The sequence below is a fragment of the Ranitomeya variabilis genome, chromosome 2, assembly GCF_051348905.1.
Source record: "Ranitomeya variabilis isolate aRanVar5 chromosome 2, aRanVar5.hap1, whole genome shotgun sequence".
In the NCBI taxonomy this organism is placed as follows: Eukaryota; Metazoa; Chordata; class Amphibia; order Anura; family Dendrobatidae; genus Ranitomeya; species Ranitomeya variabilis.
Window position 1 is genome coordinate 1,001,908,140 of NC_135233.1, and position 16,736 is coordinate 1,001,924,875.

General features: G+C 41.6%; 1 protein-coding gene across 5 annotated transcripts in view; it reads left to right on the top strand.

The window, feature by feature from the left end:
* Positions 1-11,393, top strand: part of ZBTB38 (zinc finger and BTB domain containing 38) — a 33,947-nt gene extending 22,554 nt beyond the window's left edge. For 4 of the 5 annotated variants that reach the window (XM_077291177.1, XM_077291178.1, XM_077291180.1 and 1 more), the window contains exon 2: positions 6,104-11,393. In XM_077291177.1, the coding sequence (XP_077147292.1) occupies positions 6,124-9,894 (3,771 nt within the window). In that variant the 5' untranslated portion in view covers positions 6,104-6,123 and the 3' untranslated portion in view covers positions 9,895-11,393. Of the gene's footprint in view, positions 1-37; positions 146-6,103 lie in introns of those variants that run through there. The other variant, XM_077291179.1, reaches the window with a different exon arrangement.
* Positions 11,394-16,736: the final 5,343 nt, after the last annotated feature.

Sequence of the window (16,736 nt, forward strand, 5' to 3'; positions counted from 1 at the left end):
TCACCGCCATTAGGTCATTGTGAAGCGAGGAGGAGCCGGCCATGCTCTGCAGTCTGTGCTGTGAGCGCCGGGCGCCACCTGGTGGCAGGACAGCGCACAGCGCCCCACACTCCGCACTGCTTGTAAACATCCCGGCCGCACGGAGGTAAGGGCTGCCATGGCCTCACACTTTACATATGGATCAGAACTAATGCAAACATCAGGGCTGCAGGCAGCTTTACTTGTGGAGAAAGCTGTGGCCCCAGCCAGATGTGTGGCAGCAGCTGGGCCACTGGCTCCTCACTAGTTACAGCAGACAGCTTGTATTGTGTGTGTGCTGAGTGCAACATATTAGCATCTTAGAAGTTGTCCTATTACCTATGTGCCCACATGCCCTGGTGCAGTGCTGCCTGGCAGATGCAGGGTGTGACTGTGGGGTACTGCAGGGCCCCTGGGCTTGTGCATGGCACTGCTGTGTTTGGCCCTGGTGGTTTGTGACCTGCGGCGTCGTGTGAACTGTATTCTATATGTTATCGGGGAGACGCGTGCTGGGCAGATGTTGTACCGAGCGCTCGGCGCGCACCCTTCTCAGGCCTCCAGTATTGTATGCAGACAGGTGGTGTGGCATGACATGGCAGCACCGCAGGCCCGAGGCTTCGTCTACAGCAGGCACTGCCCATCTTTGGGCCTTTGTTTTATTTATTTTTTATTCTCAGGCATTAACCCTATTCATTCCCCTAGCAGACGAGTTTGTCCCGTGGCGCCTACATCCGCCGATCTAACCTTCACATGTTCATAGCGGAAGCTTCTGATTTATTCGGCGTTGATGAGTACTTGTTGTAAAGCCGTCCGTCATCATATGTGCAGCTCTGATTTTAAAAGACTTGAAAAATGAAAGATCCTTCTTTTTTTAACATTTGCTCTCATTTAGATCCACTTTTGGCTTAGTAAAAAAAAGAAAAATAGAAACTGGATCAGAAGCTACACATGTGAATATAGCGATGTAGATCACTTCAAAGCTTGGGCTACACGGTACTTGTGTGACCGAAGTTCGACATCGCAGCGCAAAACAAGTGAATGGGGTCGCATTGTGAACCCGAGGATACCGCGACAAGCGAGTCACAGGAAGTCCAACCGCGTCAGATTTTTTTGCGGCTTTCTTGTTGCAGTTTCCTCAAGGTCACAATGCGCCTCCATTTACTTGTATTGGGCTACGACACTTTGTGAACTTTGGTTGCATGACTTGAGTGGCAGCCAAAGTCAACGTGTAACCCCATCCTAAACGTAGCAAAATGTATCCCTGTGAGAGATGGGTGAATTGATTAGCAAGGATCATGGTCCAGAAGTCTGTGGCTGCCGGAAAAGATCCCTGTGACCACCTACTACCTTCTGGAATCCCGTCTTCTGAGTTGTAGACCCAGCATGTGGTTATCGTTGCGGCATGGCGCATGCGTTATGTTGCGTCAGGCCTAGTGATGAGCGAGTGTACTCGTTGCTCGGGTTTTCCAGAGCACGCTCGGGTGGTCTCTGAGTATTTGTAACTGCTCGGAGATTTCGTTTTTGTTGACACAGCTACTAGCCAGCCTGAGTACATGTGGGGGTTGCCTGGTTGCTAGGGAATCCCCACATGTAATCAAGCTGTCTATCAGCTGTAAATCATGCAACTGAGGCAATGAAAACAAAATCTCCGAGCAGTTACAAATACTCGGAGACCACCCGAGCGTGCTCTGGAAAACCCGAGCAACGAGTATACTCGCTCATCACTAGTCATGCCTACTAATCAGGAGAGACACCGGGGATGCTGGCAGGTAGGAGATGGTTGTCAGCGCCCCCCTCTGGCAGCCATGGACTACTGACGTAGGTGCAGGACCAGTGTCTTGTGAATCCATTGGTTCGTCTCTAATCCCCGTTTGCAGTAACCAATCAGAGACATCGCTTCGTTATTCTGGTGCAGTTTCGACGATAAAAGCAGAAATTCTGATTAGTTGCTGTGAATAATGCATTTTTATTAAAAGGGCAGTCAAGTGGAAGAAAATGATTTTTTGAATGGTCTTATGATGGTATAAAAGAAGCTAAATTGACCGTGGCAGATCCAGGTTCAGCTCCAGCTCTTACCCGATCCCTGCTGGTCTGTACTTCCTGTCTTGTATTGATATCCCAGAAATTCTTTCTTAGCCAATCAGTGCCCGCCGTGATGACCCGCAGAAATAGATGAGACCTGGGACCAGGCGAGTATCAGAATATGATCTGTGGGAATGAGTATCACTTCTTATACTTTTTACATAATTATTTTATGTCTATCAGTTTATGTAGGGTGAATCTGAACCCTTTTACAAAAAAAAAAAAATTAAATCCTTTTGGCATAGTGTGGGGTAGACTTTTCAACATAATAATGACAATTTTTCAACACTTTTCTTCTGTACGTGAAAATTAATGTAAGGCCATACCTGATCCACAGAAGGTTAATCAACAAGGCCATGCATCCTGTTAAATTGTCCCGTGATGCCCTGGGGAAAATAATGTTATATCGCTCATGTGACTCCCCCAGTATCAATAGGTCTCCACCCCTGTTCTTAAAGTGTTTTGGATGTTATCCTAAAGGTAAATGTGGTAATGAGAATATTTTCCTACCTGATAAATGTATAAAAGCTTGTGAAATGGAGTTTTATTCTTCAAGAGGACCCGGAAAAATGAGAACTTTTTGTCTGGTTGTTTATATTTTTTAAATTTCCCACAATGTTTCTCACAGTCTCATTAGTTTTAAACATACAGTACTAATAAAATCAGGAATATAAATCAGGTGCCATATTTATTTCTAGAATTTATTTAAGGGGGGTAGTCCTGGCATCTAGAAATAAGAACCTATTCAGAAGATAGGTCATCGATGTCAGATCAGATACACCGACACCAATCAGTTTATTCAATGTAGACACTGAACAGATCCATAATTAGAAAGGCAAAGCACGGCACTTCCGGTAAGTTGGTGCTCGAGTAGGATCCTATGCCATTAATCGGTATTTAGAAACTTGGCTCTCATGTGTGAATCAAGAGATTCATCATTTATTTATTAAAACAATCCAGAAAACAAGAACAATTTTGCCAGATAAAACCTGCGACCCACACTAAAAATAGACATTGTGCAAAAGGAGCCTTTGTGGTCCTCCCAGGGTGATCTCGGTGGTGGGGCTTGTCATTCATTTAGAATTTAAAATATTTTTTTATAAAGATCTGACACCAGGTCAGAAGTGGACGTTGTTTTCATATTTTATTCCTGATACTCCCCAGTAATTTTTTTTCTAAATCCTTCATACGGTTTCTGAGATACGGGCCTTTTAATTCACAGCTAATGTTCATAATTTCTCTCAAGGGGCATTGCTCACAGGGTAATAATGTAGAACTGCCTGAAAACACAACCCAAGAGAATCCTGTGAGTCACATCAATCCTATGCCTTTGATTATTTTGATGATGATACCTTGCTATTACTATGCACACTTATCAATTCTCACCATTTTTCATACTCTGAACCGGTCAATAATTGCAAAAAATGTCCCACTTGTACAGTGGTTTTTCCTTTCCTTTAGGTTAAAATCTTCTTTTGTCATGCTTGGAAATAATTTCACATGTCAAATGAAATTTCCAATTTGCGCAATTCTGTATTTGGTTGCAACTAGGGATGAGCGGACCCGTGGAAGTTCGGGTTGTGGTAGCCAATCAGAACTTTAGCACAAAGTTCGGTTCAGGTATCAGAACTGTAGCCAAACTTGAACTAGAACCCGAATCCCATTGAAAACAATAGAGACCCGAACTTTGCATCTGGAAAAAATCTCTCTCTCGGAACTCCAAGCATTGCAGCGGACTTTCAGTAGAAGTCCTTGTTCAGCGTTTAGCACCAGACACTAACTGTCCGGTACAAACCCTGAACTTTTACAATCATCTCTAGTTGCACCCCTTCAAAAAGTGTAGAATAATAATGAATACATTTAAAAAAAAAAAAAAAAAGCAAGAAATATGAAAATAATAGTTTATCTTTAGCCCAAAAATATAAGCATTCATCCTTACATCTTAAATCTGGTTTCACTTCTTGAACATTTGGTGTAGTTAACTAAACTGAAATCCACAGTATTTCTGCAACAAAATGTCTGCACTTATTTCCCGCACTTAGGACTTCTTCACACGCTGTGCTTTGTTCCAAATGCTGCATTTTACAGTACCAGCAAAGTGAATTAAGATTTCTGAATTGTCATGCACATGCTGCTTATTTGTTTCCTTGCAGATTTGAACCATGAACCATCAAAGCGTTTTTGTTTTTGTTTTATTCTTCAAATCTGCAGCATGTCAATTCTTTGAGTGTTTTGCAACATTTTTCTCCCAGTCAAATGAATGGGGAAAAACTCACATAAAAGTGCACATATTTTATGCATCGTTTTCCCTGCCAACACTCAGGTTTTTAGTGCAGAAAAACCTGCTCCAAATACTCAGTATGTGTCTTTTGTTGAACAAACAGCACTAAGAAGCACAGAACAGCAGCTTAAACTGCTGATTGCATGGTCCCCATTAAAATTAATGGGTAAAACTGCCCCAAAGGGAGCTTTTTCTGCAACAGAAATTAATATGCTGCAGTTTTTAAAAAACACACCAACAATCAATTACTGCATGGATTTTACACCACAAAACCACATAATATGTGGGTTGTATGACAGTAAAACTCATCCATTTGGTTGGTACTGTATACGGCCGGTTTCACACGTCAGTGGCTCCGGTACGTGAGGTGACAGTTTCCTCACGTACCGGAGACACTGACACACGTAGACCCATAAAAATCAATGCATCTGTGCAGATGTCATTGATTTTTTGCGGACCGTGTCTCCGTGTGCCAAACACGGAGACATGTCAGTGTTCGTGGGAGCGCACGTTTTACACGGACCCAATAGAGTCAATGGGTCCGCGTAAAACACGCACCTCACACGGACATTCTCCGTCTGGGGTCCGTGTGGCGTGCCGGAGACAGCGCTACAGTAAGCGCTGTCCCCCCCACATGGTGCTGAAGCCGGTATTCATATCTTCCCTGTAGCAGCGTTTGCTATAGAGAAAATATGAAGAATAGTGTTAAAAATAAAGATTTAGGTGTCCGCCGCCCTCCCACCCCCTGTGCGCCCCCCCGCTGGTCAGAAAATACTTATCCGGGTCCCCCGTCGGCTGTCGCTCCTTCCTGGTCTGGCCGCGCCTCCTACTGTATGCGGTCACGTGGGGCCGATCAATTACAATCATGAATAGTCGGCTCCGCCCCTATGGGAGGTGGAGCCACATATTCATGACTGTAAATGATCGGGCCCACGTGACCGCATGCAGGAGAAGCCGCGGCAAGACCAAGAAGGAGCGACAGCCGACGGGGGACCCGGGTAAGTATTTTCTGACCAGCGGGGGGGGCGCACAGGGGGTGGGGGGGGCGGCGGACACCTAAATCTTTATTTTTAACACTATTCTTCATATTTTCTCTGCAGCAAACGTTACTGCAGAGAGGATATGAATCGCAGCTTCAGCACCATGCAGAGTGGGTACCACACGCTCCGTGTGGTACCCACTCGCCATACGGGCGGCACACGTGTGCCGCAGGTATGGCCTCCGTGAGTTCCCAGGCACACGGACACGGATAACTCCGGTACCGATTTATTCCGGTACCGGAATTATCTGGACGTGTGGGACAGCCCTACAGGTGTGGATTTCGCATGCATAAAATCTGCATCAAATATGCAACATGTTAACCTAGCCTTAGAGATCCTGCTTATGAGTAACGTAGTGTGCATCAAAACTAAGAAAAACAAAATACCGTAATAATAATTAAGCTTGGATCAATACAAAGTGCCCTGTGTCTAAGACAAAAAAAGAAAACAGACAATATTTTACCAAGAAATGAAAAAAAAATTCACAATACAACATTGCAAACACTTGGCCCTTTACTGTACATCAAGATGCACTCCTCTTTTTTTGTGGTACATTTATAGAAATTGGATTGGTGATTTTAGAATTTTTCGCACATTAATATTTCATATATCATTTAGGTAAAGATGTCTTTAGTCAATTTGGTGGAATATAAACTAATCTATTTTGTTTTTGTCTTCATAGACTTCCATGCCTAAATCAGAATGTTCACTTCAGAAGACCTAGCAGATTGCCTTCATGGAGAGAGCCTTCTCTGTAGTCTAAATGAGCAACGTATGCAAGGATTCTTGTGTGATGTCACCATCGTGGTTGAAGACACCAAATTTAAGGCTCATAGGAATATACTGGCAGCCTCAAGTCTATATTTTAGGAATCAGTTCCGGAGCCAGAGTATTTTAATACAAGGACATGTCTTGGAACTCACAGATTTCAAAGCTGACACGTTTACGGAGATACTGAATTTTATTTACAGCTCTAAGATTGCAGTGAAGAAAAAGGAGACACTTACTGATCTTGCAGATGCTGGTAAAAAACTAGGAATAACATTTTTAGAAAATATAAAAACTTCCAAGAAATGTTCATCTGTCACATGCTCAACAGAAACCGAGGGAACTTTACCACCTACATTTTTTCGAGGAGAGAATGGTTTGAAATCAGAAACTGTAGATAAAAGGGGGGATGACCCAGCGGTTGCTAATGGACCAAGAATAACCAATGCATTTTCCATTTTGGAAACGGAAGTCAATGGATTTTCTCCTCTTGATTTGAGAGCAAATTTTAGGAAGTCTAACGGCCCTTCTGAAGAAGAGAACGATAAAAGTAACTCTGATATCGGTGTCTGTAGTGATGGTGAACCTGTTAACACTTTGGCTGAGCATTCTTATGCAGTGTCTCCTGGGGATGCTCCATACAAGAAGGACTCTGTGTTTGATCATAGCAATAAGCGTAGCCATTTAGGGAATGGTGAGGATAGCACACCACATCCAGTTCCCAGTATCCAAGAACCGTCATCAACTGGCAACATGCCTGTGTTAGAGCCTCAGTGTTTTATTCCCCAAACTATAGTCCAGAGTAGTGCTTCTACAAATGTTGCCAGTTCAACTGACCAAACGGCCAACCCTTCTGATCTCTATAGCCAAAAGGAAAATGAAAGTCTCTTACTGCCACTTGCTCAAAGTAACCCACCCGTCCCTCAGCCTTTCTGTGAAAATGCACTTTATCCACTACCTAAAAGGCATCATGAGACATTAAGCTGCAAAAATTGCAGCAAAGAGTTTGCACATTTCAAACGCTTACAGAGACATGAACAAATCTGTTTTAAAGTGGTCCACACTGAAAAAGATATGAAGTTACCCAACAGCCTTTCACAGGTTACCTCAGCCGATGGAGCTTCTGACCAGAATGGTCTTCCCAATGGTTCCTCAGCTGCGACAGATCACTTTGTGAAGATAGTAGATGGTAAAATATTCTACGTTTGCATTGTATGCAAAAGAAATTATGTTACCCTTTCAAGCCTTCGACGTCATTCTAATGTCCACTCCTGGAGAAGATCCTATCCTTGCCATTATTGCAGCAAAGTGTTTGCCTTAGCAGAATATCGAACTAAACATGAAATTTGGCATACAGGGGATCGTCGATATCAGTGCATATTCTGCCTAGAAACATTTATGACTTATTACATTCTTAAAAATCATCAAAAATCTTCTCATGGAATTGATCCAAGATTAGGTGTGGGGAGTAAAGCAAACAACAGAGGCCTCAAATCTAGTATCTATCCCTACAAATTATATCGACTTTTACCGATGAAGAGTAAAAGAGCAGCATTGAATGGATCTGGGAATGACTCTGCAGAGCACTCTGGAATCCACTTCCAAGGACAGAATTCATTTAACATAGCCACTGTTGTACAAAATCCAATAATCTCGCCGCCGTTTGCTTTGGAAAACCCGGAAAGCTATTCTTGTACACTAGACCCAGCATCACAAAATGCTACAACCACAAACCAGGAGTCTTGGCCATTTAATATAATACAGTGTGATAAAAATGCAAATGTTTTACCTGCTTCCAACTCAAGCACTCTCAATGACGTTTTGGACTCCACTCCAACAGTAGGTGATAGTGAAGCCTGTCCTTCCTATACTGAGAATCAAAATATTCCCACTGTTATTAACACTACCAAGCCAGCACCATCTGTGATTATGCACAGCAGCAGGGTATCATCTGTGATCATGCATGGAAATGCTGTGACCGGAGGTACAGCAACAAACGGAATAGGTTGGAATCACAGTAGAACCATTGTATCACCAGAAAGAGAAGAAACTTATCAGGGAAATAATGTTGAAGCTACACAGTCAAAATCTACAAGTGAGGATGAGCAGACAGATAAGTACAGGGCAGGGGAGACATATCCGGAAAGGCGAGAAGTAACACAACCTGCCACTTCATATAAAAAGAACAAAAGTGTTATTCGGGAAGGAAATAAAACAGAAACATACATAGCAAAACCGGCATTACCCGGAACTCTAGTAAATAGTGGAATTGCTCCTCTTTGCCAGATCACAGTCAAAATTGGAAGTGAAGCTCTGGTAAAAAGACAGATCTCCGGTTCATCGCTATTTTTCAGGAGAAATGGAAAACCAAGGCATTCTGAGTCTAAACTAGAGAAAGCACGGCAAGTATCTGATGAAGACAAGAAAGAAAGGAGCTCCAATCGACTTCGTAAATCAGAATGTATTCAAATGGAAGAAATGTGTGATGATGCCAGCGACCAGGATGTGTCTGACAAACCTTGGCGACCCTACTATAACTACAAACCTAAAAAGAAATCTAAGCATTTTAAAAAATTTAGAAAACTCAAGAAAAAGAAAAAACACAGTAGAAGTAGAGATCTTGAGGATGATTTCATTGACGTAGAAAACATAGATGAAGTTAATGTAGTGGACATGAAAAGTTCTACTGGGCATGCTGAAGATCAGGAAGATGGAAAGGAGAAACCTCTGGAAACGGAAGATTTTAAAGACCACGAGAAAACAGATAAGGTAGAAATGATTACAGCACAGTGGCAAATGGACAGCAAACCCTTCTTTTGTGAACTGTGTCAAAAATCTTTTCGAAATTCTTCAACTTTAAAACTGCATATGCGTTGTCACACCGGGGAGAAGCCCTATCCCTGTAAGACATGCGGAAAGTGCTTCTCCTTCCCAGGGAATTTAAACAAACACGAACGCATCCACCAGACTGTAAAGCACTTCAAGTGTCAGTACTGCAACAAGTCATTTATGTTACATGAAACTCTGAAAAAGCACGAGAGGATTCACACTAGAGAAAAAACATATGACTGTCAGTTTTGCTCCCAGCAATTCCTATACCTTTGTACAAAAAAGAACCACGAGCAAAAACATTTATCAGAACAGGGTGTTAAAGGGTTTGTTTGTTTCCATTGTTCTAAAGTCTGCAAAACTGCAGCAGCTCTCGGGATGCACCAAAAGAAGCACTATCTCAAGGGTCTAAAGAATAAAGACCATAAAGACTTTTCACCATCTACAGCCGAAATAGGCGGCTGGAGTAATATTGCCAGTAGTTCTAGCAAAGAATCCAATATCATTGAAGAAAGAAGTTCCCTGAATGTGCCTGAAAGTTTTCCTCCTTCCTTCGACGACTGCGAGGCTCCATTGTTGTCTTTTAACAACAGTGTTACTGAAGTATCCCCGCAGAATGTTAATGCTGCAAGTCTTGTGGAGAATGTAAATGAAATTGGAGAAAGCGATGGTCATTTTCTGACTCCAGCGCCACCTCCAACTGGATTAAACAGCACCATGCTGATGGAGGCCCCCAGAGGCTGGAAGCACTGGAAAACAAGACAGTACAACTTAGAGGAAAGCATGAACTCTGATCATTCATCATTAAAAGAAAGTACGAAGACTTTCACCGAATTGAAGACAATGACTAGTTTTGAGACCCCGTTTATCCCGTAAAAGGTTGAAATGGGACAACAGAAGCAGTGCAAACTAAATTTGTTAACTCCTTTGCTGCCACAGGACAACCGCAGACCCCATTGCAGCAAAAATGGTCAAAATAGTCAAAAGTTATCAAAACGTTTAGTGTTAATATGTGTTTTTATTCCTGAGCTGTACTTCCATGCACCAGTCCTATGTAAAAAAAAACAACAACAACAGCTTATAGTGTGTTTTTGAGAGCAGTTTGCCATGTAACACCTTCTGTGCAGATTAAAGTATAATATACGTTTATTAAAGCAGCAGTCAGTCGGTTTTTCTGTATACATGTGGCGGGTCCATAAAAGACCACAAATATTTCTTTACATTGTAATCCAAATTGGGGGGTTTCCATTCTCCCTGTATATGTTAGGACTATCAGATATTTAGTGGGACAGAAACGACCATAGCACCAATACAAAGTGACAGCACGTTCCTGTAATGATATCACAGCTCCTCCTTACCGTTCACCGCCTTCTGACGTCGTAGTGCTGTTCTCTATGGGGTTCCTCTGTGTGGACTGCTTCTTTTAATACCATATATTATGCTACATTTAGTATAAACTGTACAGTATATTTTATATTGTATTTAGTGTATTATTTAGGAAAAGAGCTCACTGCAACCGGGACTAAAGAAAAAAACAAAACAACTATGTGTATCTTGAAAATCAGAATCGCACACAATATGTTATAGTGAATTATACTGTTAACACAAAGTAACTATTTGTCTTCATTTCTTAAAAAGATGCATTGTTTAGATTATGACATTCTACCGTGTTGTATTGGTCAGTAAGGGGTCGTCCACTGGTAAAAAAAAAAAGTTCTTTAGGTGTAAGCTGTACAACTCACTAATGTATGGGTATTTACCAAAGGTGTCCTAATCCTCAGCTACCAGCCGGACGTGGTATCATCCCGGTAGCTCTACTTCCAGGTTGTGCTTGAGCGTTTCCTGTGTTGGCCCGTCACAGTGCTGTGTGCGTATCGGTCGGATTCACTGGCTGGAGATCAAGCACCTTTAGTAATAAACACAGCTCTGGCAGAAATTAAGAGACCAGCACATCAAAACCCTGTCATGGGCAGCCCAATATCCAGACCTGAACCCCATTGAAAACCTCTGGAATGTAATCAAGAGGATGATGGATAGTCACAAGCCATCAAACAAAGAAGAACTGCTTACATTTTTGCGCCAGGAGCAGTGTGAAAGACTGGTGGAAAGCATGCCAAGACGCATGAAAGCTGTGATTAAAAATCATGGTTATTCCACAAAATATTGATTTCTGAACTCTTCCTGAGTTAAAACATTAGTATTGTTGTTTCTAAATGATTATGAACTTGTTTTCTTTGCATTATATGAGATCTGAAAGCCCTGTTTTTTTTTTTTAATTTTGACCATTTCTCCTTTTTAGAAAAAATACAAAATGTATTGCTTGGAAATTCGGAGACATGTTGTCAGACGTTTATAGAATAAAAGAACAATTTACATTTTACTCAAAAATATATCTATAAAGAGAAAAATCAGACAACCTGACATTTTGCAGTGGTCTCTTAATTTTTGCCAGAGCTGTATGTATTTGTAAATTTTATATCTTTATATTAGAAACCCACCTAAATATAATTTTATACATTGGACCACCTCTTAATGTTTCAACAGTTTTTTTTTCAAGATTGTGCCTGAAAGAACCAGTAAGAATGGGAGATAATTGTATCTATGCAACCAAAGGATATTTCTTTTTTTTTTTATTGCATTGTGTTAGATTTAATTTTAGTATGTACCTAGGGGTTCTTCTGCACATTTTAGTAAATCCTAAATAGTAACGGACTGTTGTATATTAGTATTGCCATTCAGGCTATTGCAGTAACACTTGTAAAAAAGAATTCTCCAGTTAGTTTGGATTGGCCTTTGTCCTTTCTAATTCCCTCTCTCGCCCCAATCTATGGGATTCCCTATTTCTAAGTATGAGATGATGAAAAAAATGGTCTTACACCTTATCCCATTTTAGAGAAAATAACTTGGAGGATGTTAAAGGGAATCGGTCACAAGGTTTGTGCCACATAATCTGAGAGCAGCAGAGCGTAGTGGCAGAAACCACGATTCCAGTGATGTGTCACTTACTGGGCTGCTTAGTGTAGTTTTGATAAAATCACAGTTTTATCAGCATGAGATTATCACTACAGGTCTAATAAACCTGCTGTCATGTAGTCAAACTTATCAATCTGCTCTGTCAAACCTCGCCCCAACCACTGTTTGGCAGCTTTCTGTGTACACTGTGCATAGGCAGAAAGATGCCAATCAGTGGTGTGGGCTGGGATATACAGAGCTCAGCATTCAGAGAACTGCTAGTTCTACAGCAGAGAAAACAGGGATTTTATCAAAATGATATCAAGCAGCTCAGTAAGTGATACATCGCTGGAATCAGGGTCTCTGCCCCTACATTATGCTTCTTTCAGATGAGGTAGCAAAAATCTGGTGACAGATTCCCTTTTAAAAGGTCAACTGTTCATACAAATATGAGTTTTCCATATGTGACTATTCATCAGTCTAAATGGCAAGCTGCCTTGTTGAACTTGCTGTCCAATCTGTGAGGAGTATGTAATAGAGCAAGATTAGCTGAGCAGATTGATACATAGTTTTCTATTGGCAGCTAACATAGAAAAAACTCAGAAAAAATACATACAACAAGATACGGCCTTCCCAAAACCCTGTCTGATGACAAATGCACACTTAGCAGGATGCAGCAGGCCTCCACTGATAAAGGCTAGGAGTGGCACATGTGCAAACTACCTGATAAAAACAACCACCCCCACCCTCCAAACATTGCAGGGGTTGGCTGCCTAGTAGAAAAAATGCACATTGATATAACTCACATAGGACGCCAGTCACACTGATAAGTGTGGTGCACAGTGTCTGGTATGCAACCTATTAATGACGCCCCTTGTATTAACAGGCGGGCTGCCCAGCACTATAATATGCAGCACACAGTGACAGACGCCCCAAAAAAACCTAACCAACATAGAGGCCTGGCCACATCCTGCAAAAAAGGATATGATATAGTGCAAAAAAATGCATGCATATGATAAACACATACACTATATGAGGTATTGGTTTAATATTTTGGCCAAAATAAAATAAGCCCGCAACCCAACGTCAAGGGTCCTCATTATATTGCGGGTCCTACCACTAATATAAAAAAACAGCTAACATAGAAAAAACTCAGAAAAAATACAACAAGATACGGCCTTCCCAAAACCCTGTCTGATGACACTTTTTTTTTTGCACTATATCATATCCTTTTTTGCAGGATGTGGCCAGGCCTCTATGTTGGTTAGATTTTTCTGGGGCGTCTGTCACTGTGTGCTGCATATTATAGTGCTGGGCAGCCCGCCTGTTAGTACAAGGGGCGTCATTAATAGGTTGCATACCAGACACTGTGCACCACACTAAGGGCCCCTTCACACTGTGCAATCAAAGTCTGAACGAGCGTTCGATTTGTGACGTTTATCCGTCCTCGTTCCGAGGTTGCAAAGTGTGACATGGCGTTACGATCTGCGACGCAGCCCAGCATCGTACGATGTGAAAGAAAGAGCAGAACTTTCTTTCGTCGTAAATGTCTCGCTGTGGCGGTCGAAATCGTAGTATGTGACGGCGGTCATACGAGCTCGTAATGCGACTACGTGGGTTGGGCTTCCGCATACCTGTCTCCTGATTGGGCGTGACGTTTTAGCACGCCCATGCTGGTAATACGTCACGCTCGGAGTCGTAGGGCTATGGCGGTGTGAAGGGTAGCGTACGATTGCGACGCGTGACGTTCACATCGCAACTACGTCAGAAAAAGCGTTAACATCGTAGAGTGTGACCGCTGGCTACGAGCTCGTACTGCGATGTCGAATATGACGCAAATGCGTCGTAATCGTAGCAGAATCGACCAGTGTGAAGGGGCCCTTACAAGTGTGACTGGCGTCCTATGTGAGTTATATCAATGTGCATTTTTTCTACTAGGCAGCCAACCCCTGCAATGTTTGGAGGGTGGGGGTGGTTGTTTTTATCAGGTTGTTTGCACATGTGCCGCTCCTAGCCTTTATCAGTGGAGGCCTGCTGCATCCTGCTAAGTGTGCATTTGTCATCAGACAGGGTTTTGGGAAGGCCGTATCTTATTGTATATAGTTTTCTATTGGTTACAATTATAGTAGTACACCGTATAATAGCCAAAGCTCTGCAGAGTTTGTGTATGTGCACCTTGTTTTAGTCATTGACATCCCTGCTACTCTAGACTTATGAGTCTATTGGTTGTCCAGCTCAGTGACTGACAGCCGTCCCTGTGTGTACACTAATTATTGAGTCCACCGGACTTGTAAGTCTTCAATGACAAAGATTTAAATCAATAAATCCTTGTCATAATATAGCCATGTGCATAAGTTGGGCTTTATACATGTATTTTATTATTCATTTACTTTCTTTTATAGCACCATTGATACCTCAGCACTTGACAGACATCATCATCACTGTCCCCATTAGGGCTCACAATCTAAATTCCCTATCAGTATGTCTTTGGAGTGTGGAGGAAAGCAATGCAAATACTGGGAAAACACACAAACTTGTTGCAGATTCTTTCATTGGTGGGATATAAATCCAGGGCCTGCGAGGCTTCAGTGCTAGCCATTGAGCCATCATGCTGCCCATGTGGCCATACTACGGCTCTATACAACCTCCCAAGGTAAAAGGAGCCATAACTCATATATGGGGAGTATTTTTATGTCGATTCTACATGTATACTACAAAACAAGAGATTATTTTATGTTCCTTAGGACCTTGAGTTACATGGGTGTCTGTCCCTAGAAGTATTTCTTCTAAGGCAGGGGTGGGGAACCTCAGGCCCCCGGGCCATTTACGGCCCTCGATGACCTTTTATCAGGCCCTTGGGCAGATTCTCGGACCGTATTCTTGGGCAGGAAGGTGTAGGTTGATTGCCACCAGCTCATTAATTTCTTCTTGCTCTGTTAGCACACACACACAGTGTTCACTACTGAACACTGAAGGGCATGCAGTGAAAGATTATGTCCTGACATCAGTGCCAGAGTCAGGATGTACTTTGTGGGTGGAGTTTGTACAGCCCCGAAGGATGGAATAAATATTCAAAAGGCCCTTGGTAGAAAAAAGATTCCCCACCCCTGCTCTAAGAGATATCCAAAGTATGGCCATATAGCAGCACACATGGTGCTTATGGCTCAAGACTCCGAATGCCCCTTTAAAGACTCCTGCATATGCCTGTACACGAGGCCTACTACCAAATCCTTTCCTAAAAACTATATGTTATCTGCTCAACATCTCCAGCGCTATAAGATACTGCCTGAAGATCACACAGCTTGTTTGGCATGATAGGTTTTCCGCATCTTGTGTCTTAAAACAAGTTATTACCTTGTTGATTGGTGGAGTCCAACCCGCATCGATCAACAGAATGGGAAACTTATCTTTGTTAGAAAGGGGCTTGCATGTGCAACCGTTACTCCATTGTCAGTGGGGCATGTGGCTTTTTTCAGCAGCCTCAGAGAATGAATGGAGGTGCATTCAAGTTTCTGACCTCGTGCCGCTTCATTTTTTAAGAGAGATAAAAGTTCCCCAACTGGGATAAAAATTCCCCATTCTGCCAATCGGTGCAGGTCCCATATCACTTGTTTTCACTCTACAACCACCCTAAGAATCCATCATAGGTACAATTGCCTATTTTATGGTTTACAGAGCATTTTACATACTTACAAAATATGTTCCATTGCTGACAACATTTTCAGTTATTTGACTTGCACCTTTGGACATTCAGGGGACCTATTTTTGTATTTGAGAATGAAAGGGACACTTTTAGAAAATTATTTTATCATGCCCCATTAACTTTGTTTCTATTATTGTCTTATGATTAATACAGAAGCGCTACTATTTTTATTTGCTCGCCTACAAATATCATCTTTACCAAAATTCGTATGGAACCTCAGTGTTCCTCATGGGCGGGAGGTCACATGTCAAACACAAGAATTCCATCATGGAATCCTTGTGATCCTCACAAAAATTCAGCAACTCTTTACTCCTTAATGGTGATTCCTAGGTCATTGTAACAATTTTATTTTACATAAACGTGATGGGTGACCAAGTCTCAACCTGGAGTCCTAAAATTAGGATGTTCTCTTTATATTTGCATATCCAATGAGGACAAGACAGGAAAAAATAATTATAGGATTGGAAGATTCTCAAAACTTCACAACCACTATGAAAATACAGAACTAGACAGTACTCTGTTGAGCACTGTAATGGATGTTAGTGGCAATAGCAAAATGTCTTCACGATTACGGTAATAATATAACATGTCAATTTAATTGGTCTGTATTTTTTCATTTGTTTTCTGCATTTTGTTCTGTTTTATTATGTCTTCATTTCTCATAAAATGATTAATCAGTAGTGTCATTTCTTAGCTCTTTATTTTCTCCAGTAAATGTACCGTAATATCTGAAACCATTTGTTGACATTTTATGTTAACTTAGACCTCCACCTTCAGATTTTAACACATTTCTACTTAGTTTTAATAAGATCACGATCATTAAAATATAGAGGATTAATCTTCATATTTTAGTGTAAATCAGCACAATAAAACCACTTTGCTGTACATTAAATAATCTAAGATTGCAAGCCAAACAGTAAAACTCTTATTAATACATATGCTTTTATAAGTATATGTGGTGCGTGTGTGTATATATTATATTTTTTAGAGCAGTATGTGTGTATATATATATATATATATATATACATACATATACACATACTGCTCTAAAAAATAAAAGGAA